Source organism: Dipodomys merriami, unplaced genomic scaffold (genome assembly GCF_024711535.1).
Source record: "Dipodomys merriami isolate MVZ:Mamm:240054 unplaced genomic scaffold, mDipMer1.0.p SCAF_2, whole genome shotgun sequence".
NCBI lineage: Eukaryota > Metazoa > Chordata > Mammalia > Rodentia > Heteromyidae > Dipodomys > Dipodomys merriami.
Genome location: NW_027203381.1, coordinates 85,285,522 through 85,306,752, shown reverse-complemented (window position 1 = coordinate 85,306,752; position 21,231 = coordinate 85,285,522). Strand labels below are relative to the sequence as shown.

Below are 21,231 nucleotides of genomic sequence, written 5' to 3'. Positions count from 1 at the left end.
CTTCATTCATGCAACTCATCCCTAAATCTTGTACAAAATCTAAGCTTCCAGAAATACGTTGTATTGACTGGGATAGCTTCTTATGCCCTTTGGTTCACTCAGCTGCATAAGTAATTTTGAAAAGTCAGGGAAGGGTGACATATAATTCAGAAGTATTTCCATAAAAATGGCAGAGAAACAAGAACTTTGTGGGAATTAAAGGTATAAATTTTAGTCACTGAAAAAGTGCCTTCATGTGAAACCCTTTATTGCTCCCCAAATACCAGGTAAAGCTGGTTTGAACAAAAAGCAATTACTATGTGGCAACTTTAGTTCTTAAGGTTCTTCTCTCTAACTTTAGAGAATTCTTAATCATTTACACTTATGTATAGCACAGAAAACAAGTACAGTGTAAATTACAACATGGGGGTGGGCTTAGCAGGAAGTTACTTTGATGCAATTATTCAATGAAACCATAACTATGCAAACAAGATATTTTTAAAAAACACAACCAATTGCTTTCTAACAAATACAGTTTTGTTGTCTAATCCTTTTAAAATAGAATGAAAAATAGCAATATCTAAAAGAAAAACTTTTTTGTAGCTCTCTCAAAAACAATGATTTTTTAATAAAAATATCTTAGACATTTTAATTTGTAATATATGAAAATAATGTAACAGCAACCAAGTAGTTAGCTTTTTTATTTTTTTATTTTTTTTGCCAGTCCTGGGCTTGAACTCAGGGCCTGGGCACTGTCCCTGAGCTTCTTTTGCTCAAGCCTAGCACTCTACCCCTTGAGTCACAATGCCATTTCCAGCTTTTTCTGCTTATGTGGTACTGAGGAATCGAACCCAGGGCTTCATGCTTAGCCACATTCCCAGCCCTGGTAGCTTTTACTACATATCAAAATTATTATGATGACTTTGCATGAATTAAGTCCTATATTTAACCTTAGCGCCAAAGGGTACATACTGCATGGTTCCAAACCTAGATAGGAACTGAGGTAGAATGACTCAGTATTATTTCAGAACAGTAAAGTGAATAACAGTGCCACCGCTGATCATTCAGCAAATCTTTTCTCCGGAGCCTACACAGAATTATGTGACTCTCTGAGAATGGAGAAGGCTCAGACAGACCCTCTCCCTCAAGAAGCTGACTGTCTGCTAGAAAAGGTAGATTCCAAACTAAGTACAAGAGTACAAGTGCTGTACTATGCTGTATATTCAAGCTCTAACATGGACTCTGCTTGTACAGTTTAGAACCTAAATAAAATACATAAAAGGCAGTACCTTCATATAAAAAACTACAAAACACTGTTGTTTGTATGCATAAATCCTTTCCTAGGTCTTTTTTATATTAGGAAAAGCAATAATTAGATGACACGGTTATTAATGAGCAATACATTTCATTTTACAAAGGAAACACTAAGATAATCTAAAAATAAAAAGATAAAAAAGAATAATTTCCTCCAACTCTAGTCATACTATTTTCAGTCTAATATACTGTCATTTATTAAGATTTATAAAAGTTGTTTTAAAAAATATAATATTTAAGACAATAGGAATTATTTTACATCTATTCATAGTTCAACCTATCAATGTTTTATATATTAATTCTTGTTGATTTTATATGTAATATGTATTTGCTGATTAATATGCCCTGAAAACATAACTATCAGCAAACTATAAAGAATCCCCATGTAGTTTGGCAAAAGGATGTAAATCTCTATTTGGCAATAGATACTTTTCCTTAGCTCTGGTCTGATTGAACTAAGGGAAGGCTGTGGTATTCTCAGCAACCACACTTGAATTTCCTTTGACAGCTCACATCAGATCCACTTATCCTGGAAATCTGAATTCACATAATGGTATAGATTCAGGCCAAATCTAAAATATGTGGTTAATGCCATTAATTTCCTTCCATCTAAGAAGGCATCACAGCTCAGGGTTTCAAAGACTTGTATTTGCTTCTGTGAAGAATAACATTAATATACTTAATTAATAAAAGGAATAATAAAAAATACATTCTATATGTTCAGTATGCACAGGATATCACCATGGTAACAAGAAAACACAATCAGACCTCTACAGTGTGATAGATGGATTATTAATTTACAGAATGCAATAAGCTTAAGATAGGCAGAAATATTTTCACAATTTAGTCATCAATGAGCTCATAAAAGATAAGAAAAGTACTATTTTGAAAAAGCAGATTAAAAAATGAGTTATTCTCCTAGACAATGACTGACAGTCTACTCTTGGAGCTGAGAAAATGAATGCTTTTAAAGTAAATGAGTGGTCTAAGTTGAATGAATATAAAACACAGAGGAAATTCATATAGAAGAGCTACTGTGTTGAAATTACCATAGGATATTTATTCATTTATACTATAAAACAGTACTAGATAAAAACCTCAGTTTGATGTACACACACACACACACACACACACACACACACACACACACACACACACACACACATTTTCAGATTGGAAGAGAAAGAAAAAGATGCCTAAGTTCTGATCACTACCCTCAAGGAATAGGTACACAAGTAAGCATACTTTGACTCGGTGAGTAAATATCCCCTGTATTTAAGTACCAAAGAGCATGATGTTAAATCAGATATTCATGCCTTAACAATGAATAGCTAATAGAGAAAATAGTCCTCTAAATAGTACCTATGAACATAATGAATAGGAACATGGTATCACAGTATTACATACCCAATTATTCAAATAATTTATGTATACATCAATACAAAATTAAGGTTCTATTAAAAATTAAATGTCAGCTATTAAAAAAATACTACAAAAGTCAAAATCTATCTAAGCAGCCAGAGGCAAATAAATGGACATAATGACTATTAAAAAAATCACTCCTCCACTTACAAATTCCCTCAAGTTCTTTAAATTTCTGCAGTTTCTAACTGCCATAAGGAGGGTGTAACACTTTCATAAAAGCTTTATTAAGTGACACAAGCCACTGAAATGTGACTGCTGGGTCAAAAAAGCCTGAGCAGATCCTTTTCTCTTGGTCAGGTAAACAACAGAGAAGATTAATATGAAAATGTCTCAGTCTCCTGAGAGGAAGTTTACCAGCTGCTAGGGAGAAGAAAGCAAGCAAGGTCTAAGGCCAAGATGAAGGATCAAGCCCGCTCACCTCAGTCACCTGGGTACTGGGATTCTCAGTGCCTCCTTTCTACTGTAAGAGCCACTAATACTAAGAGAGGCCCAAGCTTTCCCTAACTCAATGCAGAGGCCAAGACTGCAACTTTCCTCAAACTCACAGTCTATTTCTTTTTAAATTTTCTCCAAGCAGTAAAGTATACAACGTTCTTGAAAGAATTGCTCGTAAAACTTTAGCCTCTGTCTCTATATCAAATAGTGAAAGAAAATCTATTTAGTAAAGAAAATTGAAATGATATTTTCCTAGATAGAAAGCATTTCTCCCTAGGTCCTTGAACTACTGGGCTGTTGTGATTTTGAAACACTTTACTCCCTATTACCCACACATTCAAACAAAAAAAGAAAAGAAAAAAAATTCTTTAAATATGCACTGTGTCTTACACTAGATTACAACCTCTTCTTAAAGGGCTAACTAGGAAATTATGCAAGTACTTATAGAATCAGTTAAATGTACACTGTTTAGGTGGTACATTTTTGTTGGTTTATATTTAAAAAAATGTCCAGGGTGCTTATATGTTTATTAAATGTAGAGCTTATATATATATATATATATAATTGTTATTTCACAGCAAAAAAAGGGCCATGAATCAGTAAAATTCTACATTGGTAGCATACTGCCTTACTCTCCCAATGACTGGGGGGAGGTATTATGTTTCATATCTTTTAGATAAGGAAATGGGCTCAGAATAGACATGTGACTGGTATGTATTACTGGGTTGTGAAGCAGGAATTGACAAGATGTCAGATGACAAAGTAGTGTCTCTACTACTTCAAATATGCTCTACCACACACATGAAGAGGTGAAATGATTCCTAGTCACAGATGATACAGTGTAGTCTGGGACGTTTATCACACAACATTAATTCTAACTAATACTGGGAATAAAACAAAAACACTAAGTTTAAGTGACCCAACATTGTCTTTGGTTATTAAATTCTTGATCTGATTCATTCATCCACATTTCTCTTGTTTTTAACAGAAGAGGAAACTGAGAAATAAAAAAGTTAGGAAATTGCCTGAGATTGCAGTATTGCTCTGTACCAGAACTGGTACTTTACTCTAGGTCTTCTTATAGTCTTTGTGCTTGAGGGCATTTTAGATCACATCTGGCTCAGAGAGGTCTAGGTACAGCCACATTTCCAGTTTGTAACTGGCATTCTGGTTCACTTCACAGTTTTCACAGTCCTGTGAACTTGGTTATGCAAATATCAAAGGGCAGTAATAGCTATTTTTGATCAACTAATAAGGTCCATTCTCTGAACTAGCTAGTTTGAAGAGAAAACTTCAGACTATGATAAATTTACAAAGATAAGTCTCTTGTGATCTCTTAAAAACAAAGATTTAATATATCCTAGTAAGAAAACAATTCCAAGACACATTCTAGCCTTAATAAAAATACATCAGGTTCAGTTTTACCATTTTTAAATTTGATAAAAATCCTTGGTTAAATTTTTCTTTACAGATGAGTTGTCCGGTCTTAGAGGTTTGATTACACTCTCCTCCTTCTCATCATGCAGTATATAGACTGTTCTTCTGTCTATCATTTAATAAGCTTAAGAAAACTGCCATTTGCACTCAGCCATACTCCTTTTGGTAACAGTGCATTTTCATGTCCTCTCACCATCCTATTTAATGTCATGATTTCTGGTTTTACCTTTCGAACATTGGCCAGCCGGTTCATCATCAATGACTCCTCTCTATCATCATCATCATCTAGGTCCAGCATTGGCATCCCAAAGGGGTCAATGATGCTGCAGCACCTGGAGCCTTCGTCTCGAGGATCAAAGGGGTCCACGATTATGGGCTCCGTTCCTTTTATTTCACAACGACAGAAAGGGCAGCCCTGGCCATCAGACTCCTAAACAAACAGAAAATACAGATTGATCCTTGTTTATGCCTAATAGAGCAGTACCAATATCCAACATGTATACAAAGTTGTAAAACACTGGAGAGTGGATAGAAGTGGGGGAAGATAGGGCTTGATGACATAGGGGAGATACAATAGGAAGTTTAAAAATACAAATAAACTAGGAATTTCAAATTTACCAAGGAGTTTCTTATGAAAAATATTTTGATTTATCAAAGGAGCTTAACTCTTCATTTCCCTGAAAGTTCATTCAGAAACCTAGAGCTATTTACTACCGTTCTGTTTCTGCATGGTAGCCTGAAAATATAGTACAGTTAAAAAATTCAAATCCATAAAATCATTTCAAGGGTGAGATGGAATAAATTATATCAAGTAAGGATCAAAAAGAGATGTTATCCTAGTTATCCTAAGAAAGAACCATCTCATGGTGAGTCATGTCTATAATCTCAACCAGTCATCAGGACAAGGAGACTGCGAGCATGGCAGTTTGAGGCCACCCAGGATAAAACATTACTGAAACTATCTCAATAAATGAGGCATTGTGGTGCATGTCTTTAGTTCCAGTTATGTCCAGAGGCATTAGGTGCAAAGAACATGATCTGAGGCCACTCTCAAACAAACAAAAAAACAAAAACAAAACAAAAAACAAACAAAAATGAGAAAAAATCTAAAAAATAAATAATGAACTGAAACTGGGGCTGGAGTGATAAAGTACCTTACTAGAAAGTTTGCCGAGCGTTCAAATTTCAACCCTACACGAGAACAGAACAGAACAGAACAGAATGGAACAAGGAAAGGAATGGCACAAGGAAAGGAACGGAACAAGGAAAGGAACGGAACAAGGAAAGGAACGGAACAAGGAAAGGAATGGAAAGGAAAGGAAAGGAAAGGAAAGGAAAGGAAAGGAAAGGAAAGGAAAAGAAAGGAAAGGAAAGGAAAGGAAAGGAAAGGAAAGGAAAGGAAAAGAAAGGAAAGGAAAGGAAAGGAAAGGAAAGGAAAGGAAAGGAAAGGAAAGGAAAGGAAAGGAAAGGAAAGGAAAGGAAAGGAAAGGAAAGGAAAAAGGAAAGGAAAGGAAAGGAAAAGAAAGGAAAGGAAAGGAAAGGAAAGGAAAGGAAAGGAAAGGAATGGAAAGGAAAGGAAAGGAAAGGAAAGGAAAGGAAAGGAAAGGAAAAGAAAGGAAAGGAAAGGAAAGGAAAGGAAAGGAAAGGAAAGGAAAGGAAAGGAAAGGAAAGGAAAGGAAAGGAAAGGAAAGGAAAGGAAAGGAAAGGAAAGGAAAGGAAAAAGGAAAGGAAAGGAAAGGAAAAGAGAAGACAAACAGAAAGAGAACTGAAGGGGAGAGGAAGGAAGGGGAGGAGAATAGAGGGGAAAAGAGGGAATTGGAGGGGAAGGAAGGGGAAGGGAAGGGAAAAAACAATCTCATACTTGACTCTGAACTGGGCCCTCCACTTGGATTAATGGGAAATTTATGAACTCCCTGTCTTAGGTCATGCTTGAGTCAAAGGTAAAATTATTTTTTGTACTCTTCTCAGATTGAATAATCGTGACATATTTCTGATTAATCATATTAAATATCTCCATTGCTGTGTAAATTGTCAAAAAAGAAAATGAATACCTCTGCGATTACTTAATCAACAGCAATGACAACAATCTCATATTCCCATGTTTTTATATAACAGGAAGAAAAATTTGGTAAAGTAGAGTTGTTCAACTAAGGCACAATGAAGAATACAGACTGGCTTTGATATTACTACCACACATGTGTAGGTCTGATGGATTCCTAACACCTTAAATATTATTTGGCCCACATTTTCTTAAATGATCAAGCTAAGACCAAGTTCTTCTATTTTAGGTAACCTCTTTACACTGTAAATTTCAATATGGTGATAGTACTTAAGGAAAATGGGGTAAATATTTAAAGAAATTTAACCTTCATTTTACCTTCCAATAACATTATATTCATAAATTGCTTTGTTAAATGGCAGCTCCTTGGTACAACTACTTAAAATAATGTGAAAAAATTTAAAGTACTTAATATATGTAATCAACTAGGCAAAATCTTCTTACTATGTATAAAAGGGATCTAAATTGGGTGCATTATGGAATTTTCTAACAAATTTACATTCTATGCGGGACTTCAGGCACTTTCAAAAATCTAGTTCTTTGAACATGTATAAGCTGTGAGTAAGCTCATGTTCTCTCTTTTTTTAAAAGGAAAATGGAAAGCAGTTTCTTGAGTCCCAAGTGGATATTTGGTAAATGTCCATGTAAATACATTTAAAATTACTTTAGAAAATTTAAAACATATACATTAAAGAGAAATGATTAATGAATCTCTACATACCACCAATTATCAATAATCAACTATGCCTAGTATAGCTTCTTTTATGCCCTCACTACTCCCTCCACTTTTAGGTTATTTTGAAACAAATCCTACATTTTACATAAATTCATCCACAAATATTTTTGCATGTGTAGCAACATATGACACACTTTTTAGAACCTGACAACCCTACAACTATTATAACTACGAATTATTCTACTCAATTTCAATCAGGAGATCTAAATATTGTTTAATGCAATGCCCATAATGTATCATCTACTTATCAGGCACCAGAGGTTTCTCTTGAAACTTCCAATGTTAATTACATGTCGTTTGGTTAAGGAAGACTTCTAATTTATTCCATCTATTTCCTCATAAAAGTAATTGAACGACTTTACCTTTAAAGAAGAAAGACTTGGTAAAAGGTACTAACAGTGTCTTGAGAGTCTAAGAAAAAGACTAAGACTGGTTCATCTAAAACCGAATTACCACCCCAATAATTTAATGTTATATAAATTTCTGACGTGTTCCAGCAGGTATTATAAATATCACAAGCGTTATTTTCTGCAAAATTATAGCTGTTGTTCAGAGTTTACACTACACACAGGTCAACCAAACAGGATAATGAATACTTCTTTTAATTTACAAATAGATCACACTGTCTGTCTTCTTACTGGTACGTACTCTTATATGATTTTACCCATCACTCTTTCTTTATAAACTGACTACAGTCATATGCAAAGTAGTAATCCCACAAATTTTCAAATGCTGCTTTGCTTATACTACCCAAGTTTCTGTTATAGTATTCATTGAATACATATGAGGAATAGACATATATATCATCAAGATTATGCCTCAATAATTAAAATAATGTTTTTGTCAATGTATATTTCACTCAAGACCAACCAGCAGATGTTAGTGAGGAAAGATCAATGAATAAATCCTTTCTCTGGTCTCCAAAATATTTACATCTTGTGAATATTAAGAGGAACTAATTAAGACTTCTATTTTAATTGACTCAGTAGCTTTCACTTCCTCAAATAAGAAGTATTTCCAAATTAAAGGACCTCAAAGTGATCTGAGAATATTAATGGACATCTGGAAACTTACCTATGTAATATACTCATGATAATGCAATCCAGACTCACATTCCAAACATTAATTGTGTAAGTTGATAATACTATACATAAATATAACTTTAGGTCATCTAAAAGTAAATTAGCTGTGACAGAAAGTGGGAAGAAATAAACCTTCAAAAGACAAGTTTTCCTACTCTCAAAATAATGTTATAAGAAAAACTAATTAAATACCACCAATATGATTTAATCATCACCACCATCAAATACATGAATTTGCCCAAAATACATTACATACATTGTAAATATCACAATGTAGTCAACCATTTCTTTCAATAGTTTATTGGAGGTAATAACAATTAACATAAGTAAAAAGTACTATTTAATTAAATATAGATAGTAAAATAGATTTGCATGAAACATGATTAAAAGAGGCAAAGAATGCATGCTTACATGTACAGTATACATGGGGGACTGGAAGGCATATGTACAGCCTCATGCATCTCATTTGTTTGGAGCACATTTTATAATTTCCTATGGTAATGAGCATGTGTATGTTTTTCCTCATCAGTTAATTCTCTATTACTTTTCTGTATTTCATTTGATAATCTGGAGTTACTTTAAGTCTCTTTACTAGCACAGTAATTATTTTTCTATAGTCATATAAACAGGTAGACTAAGAGCAGACTGAGTCTAGAGTAGGCATTTTCAGAGCATAGCATTGCCCACAGGTATTCCATAGCTTCTTGTTGAATGAAAGAGTAAATAGTAGCTGAAGGCTAAATGCACCATAAGGAAGAGATTTCATTTTGATGCTATCTCTTAATGGATATGGGAGGAAAACACCTGTGAGTCTAGACTCATTTCTGGCTTTGACTTAGTAGATCTATTAAAACATGTACTGTGAACCAAAAAAAAAAAAAAAGACACAACATTCTTAATCATGACTGACACTGTGTGACACTAGATCATTCATTGCATCTTAATTGCAAGGTATAATGACATAATGAAGAATTCAAGGAATATTATGTCGATTATAATGACTAATGATTAAATGGAATAAGCCGGGCTATTTCATACATGCCTATAATTCCAGGTACTGGCAAGGTAGAGGCAAGAGAAAGAAGAATTTGAAGATAGTCTAGATAAAGTTAGTGAGACTTAATTTCAAATAAAAGAAAAGCAAGGTTGGGGGGGGGGTAATATATTGAGTGGTAAAGTATGTACCTAGAACGTAAATTTAGTCTTCTGTATCACAAACAAGAACGTAGCATTTGTCTTCCTAAGAATGCTTTGAAGTGGGGAGTCCATCAGTGTGAGTTATAAGACTCAGAGTCAATAATTTCCTTAGATTTGTCTCCTTTTCATAGAGTTTTGGAAAACTCGTTTCTCTCATTACTCCTCAAATGAGAGGGGACTCCTACCTTTTTATCGTGTTTAGAGAAAAATACAACCTGGATTCAAAGCAGAAATATCAACTTCCAGCATTCTGAAAGGAAAGGAGAATGTGGAAGGATAGTTGCTTTTGAGGAAAGATACCAAGAAACATTATTTGTCTTAAATGTGATGACTTGAGCTTGCTTCTTACATCCTTTAGCCAACTTCTCAGTATTTCTTCTTAATAGTACTGCTGAAGAGAGAGGCCAGCCATAAATCTAATAATATATATTATTAAAATCAGAGTTCATGGATTTTCTTCTGCTGAGTTTTTTGAGAACTAGGACTTTGGAACTTTAAAGTATTTTGGAGAAATGTCAAGAAAGTATAACAATCAGAGGGAAAAAAATCAATTTCATTTTTAATTGAATCAAAATCCCTGGCAGTAATTCAAAACATGGGTCCATAATTAATTTTTGTTTTGCATAGAAATTCATAAGAACTCAGTTTGGACTTTATGCCATTCAGGAGCTCAGGTCATTTTCAGGTTAAAGCAGACACTGAATATTTTAGGTAAGGAAGCTGTGGGGAAGGCAATGAAGATAAATATTTTGTTAATACCCCATTACTATGTGGAACTGAAAGAACCCTTCTCAAGCTTTATTAACCAAGGGTAAAAGAAAGAAGTTCCACACCACAGTTAGGCTGCTTCAGAGGATGCCCTTAGAAATGTGATTATTTGACTTGCTTGAGTATTCTGTACAAACTCTACATGCTTACTTATTAAATAACACAGATGTTTCAGAAGGAGATAAAAAGCATCTGACACCTTTTGGGGGGGGAGGGGGAGGATAACTAATGAACCATTATGACAGCAATTAAAGAGTTACCACTTGTGGCCTGTAACAACAACTAACTGACACTGCTGCCCTTCTTAGGTTTTTCTGTTAATTACATGAAATTTAAGTCTCTAATGAATTTCAATTAAACCAAAGTAGGGCATAAAATGGGAGGAGATGGTGAAGAATGACTAGCTAAAAATGCACATTGGTTGAACATGCTATATATTATTGTCAAGGTTAAATATTTCCAATTGGATTGTGACTGATTTATCACAGTGTCTTGGCAGGCAGGCAGCCTTTGAAATCATTTTCACATTGGAAAGCCTAACCAAAAAGTGGAAAGTAATAAAAAAATGTCTAGCATCCATAATTAAATGTGAAGGATAACAGGGTATTCATTGCAAGTAATTATTAATATTTTCCTCCTCTATAAAACTTTCAGATACAATTTTAACTTCTTGAGGGTAGAAATGTGTCTGAATTTTCTTCTTTGCACCGAGATGAACACAGACTCTAGGATACAACAGCTGGGTAATGAATATTAGATGAACAAATAGATTTAGATCTTTGGGGATGATTATCCAAGTCTGCTTCTACCAAATTGGTTAAGCAAAACAAGAGAATTTCCCCATGCATAATTTAGCTGAAAATTTAAAATTTTTCTCTTATAGGGAAAACAACCATATAACGAAATCAACCACTGACTTTAGAAAGTATATATAATATAATATTGCCTACTTCGTGCTATTTTTAAATATGGAAAAAGCCAAAAGAAGAGAGATATACAGTACTACCTGTTCCAAAGTCCATTACCCCAAAAGTCTGAACATAGTCCCACTACACTGATGAGTTTAGATACGAGGTTTGACAATGTATTGCACATAAACCCCTTTCATTTTACTTAAGTACAATAAGTTCAACACAGAGGCTACAGATACAAGATTGAACAATACCAAGTGCTTTTCATCTCTCTTTTAACTGTGTTAACTTCTCCTAAGACTTTTATTTTTGTTAATAAGGGGGCAATTTTTACTAATGCTTTACAAGGATCAGCTTTACTGCTGTTCATGTATTACCATGAAAACTGTCAAAAAGGATCTGTTGGTTGGCAGGCAATATTGCTATTACTACAAAATCTGTATGCAAATGTAAAAATATCAGGTTAGCCAAAAATGGAAAAGGTCAGCGTTGAAGCTTCCTTGACCAGTAAGACCCCGATTTATATACAGGGACTCAGGAAGACAAATAGGATTACCAAGACTTGTCCTAAGTAATATTTAGGGAAAAGGAAACTTGAATGAAGGATCGCTGTGAGTGCTTGACCAGCCTCCAGTGCTTGACAATTATGCACTTCCTCAACTTCTACAAGTAAAGAGCAAATGTTAATAACTTAGAAGTTTGATTGGCCAGAATAAAATCTAAGGAAAGCCGATCATATGAAAAACTCATGAAATGCATCAAGTAACCAATAAGCAACCAATAAGAGGGATCGTACCATTTGCAGAACATGTACAGGGCTAACTAATAACACTAATAACAAATATGAATCAGCCCTATGCCTTCTGCACAAAACAGACTTTTGCAAATTGTCTAAAAAGATAATAAAATAAATGGAGAATGGAGAGAGACAGACAGACAGACAGACAGACTGAGTGACTGACTTTCAAGAAGTATATAGAATACAATTTTCATTGTTTCATTTTCAGCCATACTCTGTAACTTACCCTGAGCTACAGGATAAACAACTGTTTTATGTAATTATTTAAACAATATCTTTTACTAAAACAAAGTTTCTTCCAAACTAACCAAACCTTCTGACTCTTAATCCCTGTGACCCAAGTACAGTATCAGGCAAAAAGATGTGAATTCCAACAACAGGGAACATGGATGCATTCACTCCAGGACCAGACCTCTGCGAAAACCAGCTAAAAGGTATAAAACTGTACAGATACAGAGAGCAGCAAGAGAAGCTTGTTCTACCCTAAAATTCTGCTTTTCTTTAAAAAGACATGAGAAACTTTTTGTTTCCTTGTACCTGTGACAATCATACTACCACAGCAAATGCCTGTGTCAATCCACAGGATAATGAATACAAGTTGGCCTCTTTATCAATCCAATTCTTAATGAAATATTGAAGGGATTTCAACTAAACAGTCCCAAGTAGTTACAACCACTGAATCCACATTAACTCTGCAATACCCACTAATGTATATTTCAAGTATACTTGCAGAGTAGTACATACACATTCACTACAAGTCGTTTGTAAAAGGCGTTACTAAGTTTACACTTATTACCAGCTGCTACATGCTGAAATGCTTTTTATTGATGCCATGAAGAAGAGTCCCTTTGTGCAAACATCAACCTTGCCATACTATGCAAAATTTGTCAACACAATGAAGGAAAAATGAGAAATATGGGCCAGCACATTAAGAAAATCTGAGGAAAATGTAACCCCAAAGCATATTGAAGGGGGAATGTGGATGCATGTGGAAGCGTTTAGCTGTGTTAAGAAGGGACTCTGAAAATTCTGAACCACTTACAGCTCAGCTTATTTCACCACCTTCTCTATTTTTAAAATACCTTTCCAAACAAAAAGGCCTTTTAAATGCCGATATAAATGTAATCGTAATTATATTTGTAATTATTTTATTTATAATTACCAACCAAGTATTGTATTTATTACCTAGCAATGACCTCAACAATTAGTGATGCCTCTCTGAGACTCTTTGCCTCTTTCTCTGAAACTCCTTGCTCATATAAGAAAAATGTTCATATTGGAGAATGAAGATCAAGGATTGGCAGGTTTAGGAATAAGGGACGGATGAGCGTGTATGTATGTGTGTGTGTGTGTGTATATATATATATATATATATATATATATATATATATATATATATATACACACACACACACACATATACGCACACAGATGTGTATATACATTTACATATGTATATATTTATAAGTACATTTTATATATTAAAGGCTTAATAATTATTTGCTCTCTAAACATCAACATATAACTAGGTTCAATATGACTGTAAACAGTAGTAGCAAAATGGCTTGATGAACATATTCTGTTTATCTTCTAAACAGCCAAAAAAAGAATTCTGACCTTCTCCAACTTTATCTTTACAGATAAGGAAATATTAATAAATCTTTGGGCAAATCAGTTATTTTACGTCTTATTGTAAAATATCTTCCTATACACAGGAAGGTAGTTTGTCTTGCATTCAGCTCCTATAAATTGGAAATTTTAATATCTGACGTGGGGTAAACTATTTGCCAGATATTTTCCTCTGATTTTTAGCCTCTATTTTACTCTATTTTAGCCCTACAAAGACATACGAGAAACAAGGGACTCATTTCTGAATAAGGAAGGAGACTTGGTTAAAAACAACAGTGTAACATTTGTCTAAGAATTTAATTTTGTTTATTTTAATTTGTTTCAGAATCTGCCTGACTCCTGCATTATGCTATGTGCATATGAGTAGGTGGTGATATCTGTATACACATGGGTAGGTAGTAATATTTGTGTTATCTTGAAATTAATTGTATTGCTCAAATAGAAGTACTTAGACTAACATAAAATTAATGATAAAGAAACAAAATTTCAAATTATGTAAGATCAAACATAAGCTTTATATAAACATTTCAAATAAAATGCTTATCTTTATTATGCCCTTAATCATTAAGATGAAGAAAACTAAAAAAAGGAAGTCTGAAAAGGGACATAAGCCAGACATGCTGCTGGTGAGACCCAAGTTGTACCTGCCATGCTGTTAGACAAGAAGTGCACATCAAATGCCCACAGGGCTCGATCTTGACATCTTTATCATTCTCTGCACAGATCTTACAGAGCTGAAAGGTAGAGCCCATTTCACAATACAGTTCATATTGTTCCTGGAATATAGAGGAGGGAGTTGGCCAATGTTAATGTATTTCTCTCGTGAAGTTAATATTACATGTCACACATGATCCCATTGGCATTACACTACAATTTCAGACATGATATAATGGATAATCACAATCCGGTCTGTAAAATCCATTTTTGAAACATCTGCGCTTTTACCAACAAATCGGTTGTGGGGCTACAACTCTGGGCCTGGGCACTGTCCTTCAGCTCTTCAGCTCAAGGCAAGCTCTCTACCACTTAAGCTACAGCGCCACTTCTGGATTTTTGGTGGTTAATTGGAGTTAAGAGTCTCACAGACTTTCCTTCCTGGGCTGGCTTTAAACCGTGATTCTCAGATCTCAGTCTCCTGAGTAGCTAGGATTACAGTCATGAACCACAGGTGCCTGGCAGTTTTATGAGATTTTAAATACAATCATGTTTCATACAATTCTTTAAGGAAGAACTTGCTTCAACAGTTGATTCATTTAAATGGCACTAGAAATTACTTATTCCTTTCTCTATAAATTCCATATACTCAATCTAAGTTCACTGTCAAAAAAAATTCTGTATGAAAACTAAATTTTGTTTCTTAGCTACCTTTAGAAAACTTAGACTGTGACACAGACAATATTTGCTCTTCTGGCTTGCTTGTCGCAATTAGCATTTCACATAATCTCCAAAGGATACAATTTTTTAAAGAAAAATATACAAGTCACAGTGAGTTTAAGTATTTCCCTCAAAATCTCATTCACTCTCTTGATTCTAAAATGCAGGCTCTCTCCTTAACACTGTCAAGAAAACTAATCATATCAGCAACTTTAAAATGGCATATTAAACTTCTCACTGAATTTACTATGTTTTTAAGATTAGAACATTTGGTGCAGTAAAATATTCAGTGCTCAAAAACAGAAAAGACATATGTCTTGTCTTAGTGAATATTACTGTAATTATGCAACTTACTGAATATTACTGAAATATTTCTTACAGAATATACCTAAACATAGTTTTATCCAGTTATTGTAATATTTTAGTTTTCTTTATAAGACTTTCTATTCACATATATCTATCCAATATCGATTTACTTACTTATATATCAAATCTAATCCTATAAGCAAGAACATTAACAGCAGATTTTTTTTTACAAATATATAATGTAATTTCTTTGAGTCTTGGAAGTAGTTATGGTTTGTAGGAAGTATTTGTAGATGATTTTATATATAATATAATCAGAGATTCTGACTGATTTCAAAGTTGATATTAACAATTATATTGTTTCCAGAAAGTAACCTTACCTGTGTAACTTTTATATGATCATGGGGTGTGGGTTCACATAATCCAGTTAAATCAGGATTATAACTTCGTCCATCAGGGTAAAGATAACTGAATTTAAATATATACTTGATTACTATAAACATACAAGTTTTAACAGTATTTAAGCTTATTTACAGATTTCTTCTGCATTTAAACCAACATTTTTGCATGTAAAATATTAATATCTACTTTCCATGTTATCACATAAGAAATACATAATATGGACTCAAACCACTAAGTAGGTACTTTCATTATAGATACTTTACTATATAGTTCTTACAAGTGTTAACATTTTAACATATTGGTTTCAATTCCAAAACTGTTGCAATATAACTCATGTTTTAATTAGTACTATTGTTGTTATTAAGTAGTTGTACAAAGAGTTTCCAATTCCATGAGTCAGGTTATGAGTATAATGCTACTTGGTCAATGTCACCCCTTACATTGTTCTCCCCATTTTCCTCTCCCCTTACACACCAATATACTTCTATTTCAAATTATAATAATCTACTAGACTTCTCTATTCAAATTATTATAGTCTACTTCTAACTATACTTTGTTCTAGTTCCCCAATCTCTTTCTTCAGACAAAGCTTCCACTCCCATAATATATACACATGGAGATAGCCCCATATATATTTTTTTTTCATTTACAAATTTCTACAAATCAAATAATTTCAAATTCTATATTTCATTGATTTCAATAAAATTACAAACAGAAAGTTGAATTAGCAGAGAGAACAGAAATCTGAAGAAAAATTGGCACTCTGAATGCTAGGAAAGGATATAAAGAATGGCATATGATTAAAATTACTAAGAATATCTGCATATATTTACTGTGAGGGGACAAACAGATTATCTCTACATTTCTTTCAACATGTTTATCTTTAAAAAATTGGGAGGTAAATGTGTAAATTTAAAATTTTAACCAACAACAGTATATGATAAACTGAACTCGGCTAGTAACACACGCTTCTGAATATGGTTTCATAATTTTTTTAAATTTGTTTGGGCAAAAGAGAAAGGGAAAGGAGTGAGTGTAGGGAGAGAAGGATATGAAGGAGGGACACATCTAATACTAACACAAACAATAAACAGTAGCTCTTAAAAAAGTTAACTTTCCCTGAGGAAAGAGAAGTCGATTATTTTAAATAATTTGCTTCATAAAACTGTTTTTGTTATTGTTGGTGGTCATGAGGCCTGAACTGAACTCTGGGGCTGGGCGCTGTCGCTCAGCTCTTCAGCGCAAGGCTAGCCTCTACTACTTGAGCCACAGGGCCACTTCTGGCCTTTTCTGTTTATGTGGTGCTGAGGAATCGAACCCAGGGCCTCATGCATGCAAGGCAAGGACTCTACCAGTGAGCCACCTTCCCAGCCCCCATAAACCTATTTTTAAAGTTTTAAATATCAACTTTCCTCTTGAAAGATATAAATTCATGATGTAATTCGATTATGGAGTAAATTTGCTCTAACATAAAGTTCAATTAATTAGGTTATCATAAAAGGACAGGAGAGATGAACACTAAGAATGAGGCAACAGCAAGACCAAAGAAGCCTGGAGACCCTAGTTTTGAGTTAAAAATCAGCCATCAGAATGTCATTATCACTACCCACTGTCTCCATTGCTAGAAAGTCTGTATTTTCAAACTTGTGTCCATAAGCCCTCTGGCACCCATTTCCCATACTCACAAGCCTTCCCTGCTGCCATCAATCAGGGCTTGAAATAGGGGCTTGTTGTGAGGTATGGTCTGTAAGATATTGCCATCCCCTGTCACATAGCCAATCGCCCACTGTCCCAGGCGAGTGCAACTTAGCCGGAAAATGTAGCTGTGAAACATGAGAAAAAGGATGTTCAACTGAACATGTGTTAAGCTGTTTTCTTTTTAAGCCAAAATAATAACAGCACCCGAATTCCTGATACAATCTTCTATCATTTACTATATTTTTAACACTATAATAGTTCACTGTTTATCCATCCAAAAATTTCTTTTCAATTGCATGTATACACAGTTATAGGAGAAAAGCAATTGGCTTGTAAACCATCAAGTGATTAGTTACCCTCATGGTTACAGATGTTGAGTATGAAAATGCTCTGTTATGAAATGGCTACAACATAAACTATTTGAGGAAAACCAAAATGGTCTAAGAAAGTAAAATTTTAATTTGCCCAACTTAGACAGAGGCAGTTTTTACTGTGCAACTCAACATTATTACTTCTTAATTTAAATGTGTTCTTTAAACGTTTTTAATAATATAATAACTTGTTTTAAAATAACACATTTTCTCTCGAGCATTTGAGCATTTAATCTTATAAATGTATTTCAGAAGAGTTGAATGATACTAATGAAAAATGTAAACCGGATGAAAGTTCATAGTTACCACCTAAATTTGAAATATCTGTCAATAAAAAGCCAAAACAGTTCAAAACATGTATCAAGTCAATTACAAATTCTGAAACAATTAATTTCCAATGGAAAGAGACATTGACTTGGCTTCAAATCATCATCATCACCATCATCATCATCATCATCATCATCATCATCATCATCATCATCATTTACTTATTCATTTTGTTACTTCAGCTTGGACAATCTCTGCTATTTAATGTAGGTCAAAGTGAGTAAACTTTGGTTATATTTAAGCTGTTAGATGAGTTTAAGAAAAAAGCAACCATAGAATAAAGAAATGTATTTCAAATTGATTTAGTCATTGATGTAACCAAGTGCCATACAAAAAACTTTACAAGATAGAATTGAGCATATTTCAAGGACATGAGTTCCTTAAGCTGTTCTCCATTTTGAGTTTAAACTAATGAGCTACCTCATCGAACTACACTTTGAGGGCTGTGGGTGGACCTCAATGATAGAATGTTATCGGTTTAATAGTTTTGTATATTTAGCAGTGCAATATAATTTCACCCATAAAAATGTGTGTTTTAAGAAAAGAAAAGAAGAATTTGTGATTTTTTTTTCCTATGAAGAACTTCATATTGGTTTTTAAAAAACTGTCAAAAATGACCTTTGGAGGAAAGATGTTTAAAAAGATTCCCCAAAGAGATCCTGAAAACATGTTATTAACTTATCAATTATTTGCTATATTTCATCAGATTAAGATACAATATTTCCACCTAGCAAGGCAGCTACAATGTTACGAAAATTGAAAAGAAGTCACTATAAATTATAATTTAAAGGTTGTTAGTAACTTGTTACACTAAGAAATGTATATGATACATTCAAATCAATAGTAAAATGTAGAGTTCATAAAGATCTCTGTGAATGGTTAATTTTCGTTTTTTGGGTCTGGTCGTGGGGCTGAACTCTGGGCCTGGGCGCTGTCCCTCAGCTCTTCAGCTCAAGGCTAGAGCTGTACCACTTGAGCCACAGTGCCACTTTCACCTTTTTCTGTTTATTTGGTACTGAGGAATCAAATCCAGGGCCTCATGCATGCAAGGCAAGCGCTCTACCACTGAGCCACCCTCCCAGCCCTGAATGGTTAATTTTCATGAAATGAGTATAGTGTAATACTAAAATGAAAAAATACAATACAGTTGATATTTTGAAAGAATTTTCACATATTTATATGCTAAAAATCTAATAAATGATTTATTTTAGTAAATAAAATATAAAATCATTCTTGTAAAATTACTCAGGTTATAATCAATGTCCTTTTCCATTCTCCTAAGCACTGTTTTAGGATGGTATTTCTAAAACTGGCTATTATAGAGAAATTCAAGTAATTCATGCAAATAACCATTATTATTTTATGAGAATTGTAATATGGATTTGTTTGTATGCATTTTCAATTTCATTCACACATTTTTTTCATCAGTTTCTGCTAACCTTTTTCTTGGTAGCTCTCCCTCCCAAATCAAGTGTACTTATGCTTTATTTTTAAGACCTTGCTTCCCAAAATGGAATGCTTGGAAAAATCTGCTAAATTTCTTCATATTGATAGGATGGTTTAGGAATCAAAACTATCTTTAACATTAAAAATTTCAAAGTGTTTTCTTAGATTCACAAAATTATATACATATATAACAACTATGTTACATATACATTTGTACACATTATTATATATGTATAAAAATTTGAGAATATGTATGTATAATTTGTGACTATATGCATATACATGTTTTTTCCTTGGCACTGGGAAATCAAACTTGGGGTCTCGTACATGTTGGTCAAGTATTCTGTCCTTGAGTTACACTCCTAGCCTCAAAGCAGTTTCACCACATTGCTAAGGTTCTGTTTGCTGGATCCCAAATGAAACAAAACTTAGGAATTCATACATTCTTGGAAAAGAACCAACAGTTTCATTTACTGTGAAGCCAAAAAAAAAAAGAAACACTTTCCAAGAGAAAGGACCAGTTAAACAGTCATTCTGTAAAGCCAATTTTATCAAAACCATTTGAATTGTTCAAGAAGTTTTTCTAAACGTTTGAAAGCACATTAGAATTGTTCAAGAAGTTTTACACATTATAATTTAGTACAGACTATCCATTTCAGTTTTTGCTATGCAAAAATCTGGTAAGGAGAGAACCTTGAATGAAACAAAAGGACTTTTCACAGTCCCTGTCAAAGTAGAAGCATCATATCTTTGTTGAGGGTCACAAAAACAACCATTGGACTTAATTTAGACTAAAGATTCAAGTTGTTTTCTGTACTCCCTAGTTCCTTTATGTATTCTACACTAATTCTTTATTTTTTTAATGGAGATTTTTCACTTTGTTAGAGAAGAATGGAAACTCCTGGCTTACATCTAAGAAGACTGTTAAAGGTTAAATATCACATTCATTACAAATCAAATAAAAATGGTCCTAAAAGAAAGAAGATTTAACAAATAAAAAACCACTTCCATTCTTAAAATAAACTTATTTCCATTTGAAAAATCAGTATGCAGTAGACACTGAAACATTATCTCCAATGACATCTGAAGTCTGCAAGGATGGGTCTCTATGTCGTTACAATTTCACTACTGCACTGCCCACTGCAGCAGAGATATTACTGTGTAAAGGCTTACTAGGTACATAACATAAGTTAGATGGAATGTGGGAGAAACCCACTGAGCCATGGAAGAGATCAATTTTCTGGTCTTGAATTTCCAGTTAATGAGCTATGAATTCTAGGCCCAAGCCAAGGACTGAATGGATAGTACTCAACCTATTGGTCTCCCTCAATTTTATCTCTGAAAAAAAAAATTCTGAGGGTATAAAGGGACAGAAGGTACTAAAGAAGTCTCCAAGGACATGAAATTGATTTATATTTTAACTATGGACTTACACATGCTTATGAAATTACTAAATACATATATGTATGTTTATCTGTATTTATGCATACTCACATTTGTTTATCCTAAATCCTAACTGCTTATGGCTAGTGAACA

General features: G+C 33.7%; 1 protein-coding gene across 4 annotated transcripts in view; it reads right to left on the bottom strand.

Annotated features, from left to right (window-relative positions):
• Positions 1–21,231, bottom strand: part of Cblb (Cbl proto-oncogene B) — a 168,075-nt gene that overhangs the window by 41,715 nt on the left and 105,129 nt on the right. For all 4 annotated transcript variants that reach the window (XM_070030329.1, XM_070030333.1, XM_070030332.1 and 1 more), the window contains exons 7-10: positions 17,539–17,676; positions 15,832–15,919; positions 14,416–14,547; positions 4,817–5,020 (exon numbers count right to left, since the gene is read on the bottom strand). In XM_070030329.1, coding sequence (XP_069886430.1) covers positions 4,817–5,020; positions 14,416–14,547; positions 15,832–15,919; positions 17,539–17,676 — 562 coding nt within the window. The remainder of the gene's footprint in view (positions 1–4,816; positions 5,021–14,415; positions 14,548–15,831; positions 15,920–17,538; positions 17,677–21,231) is intronic.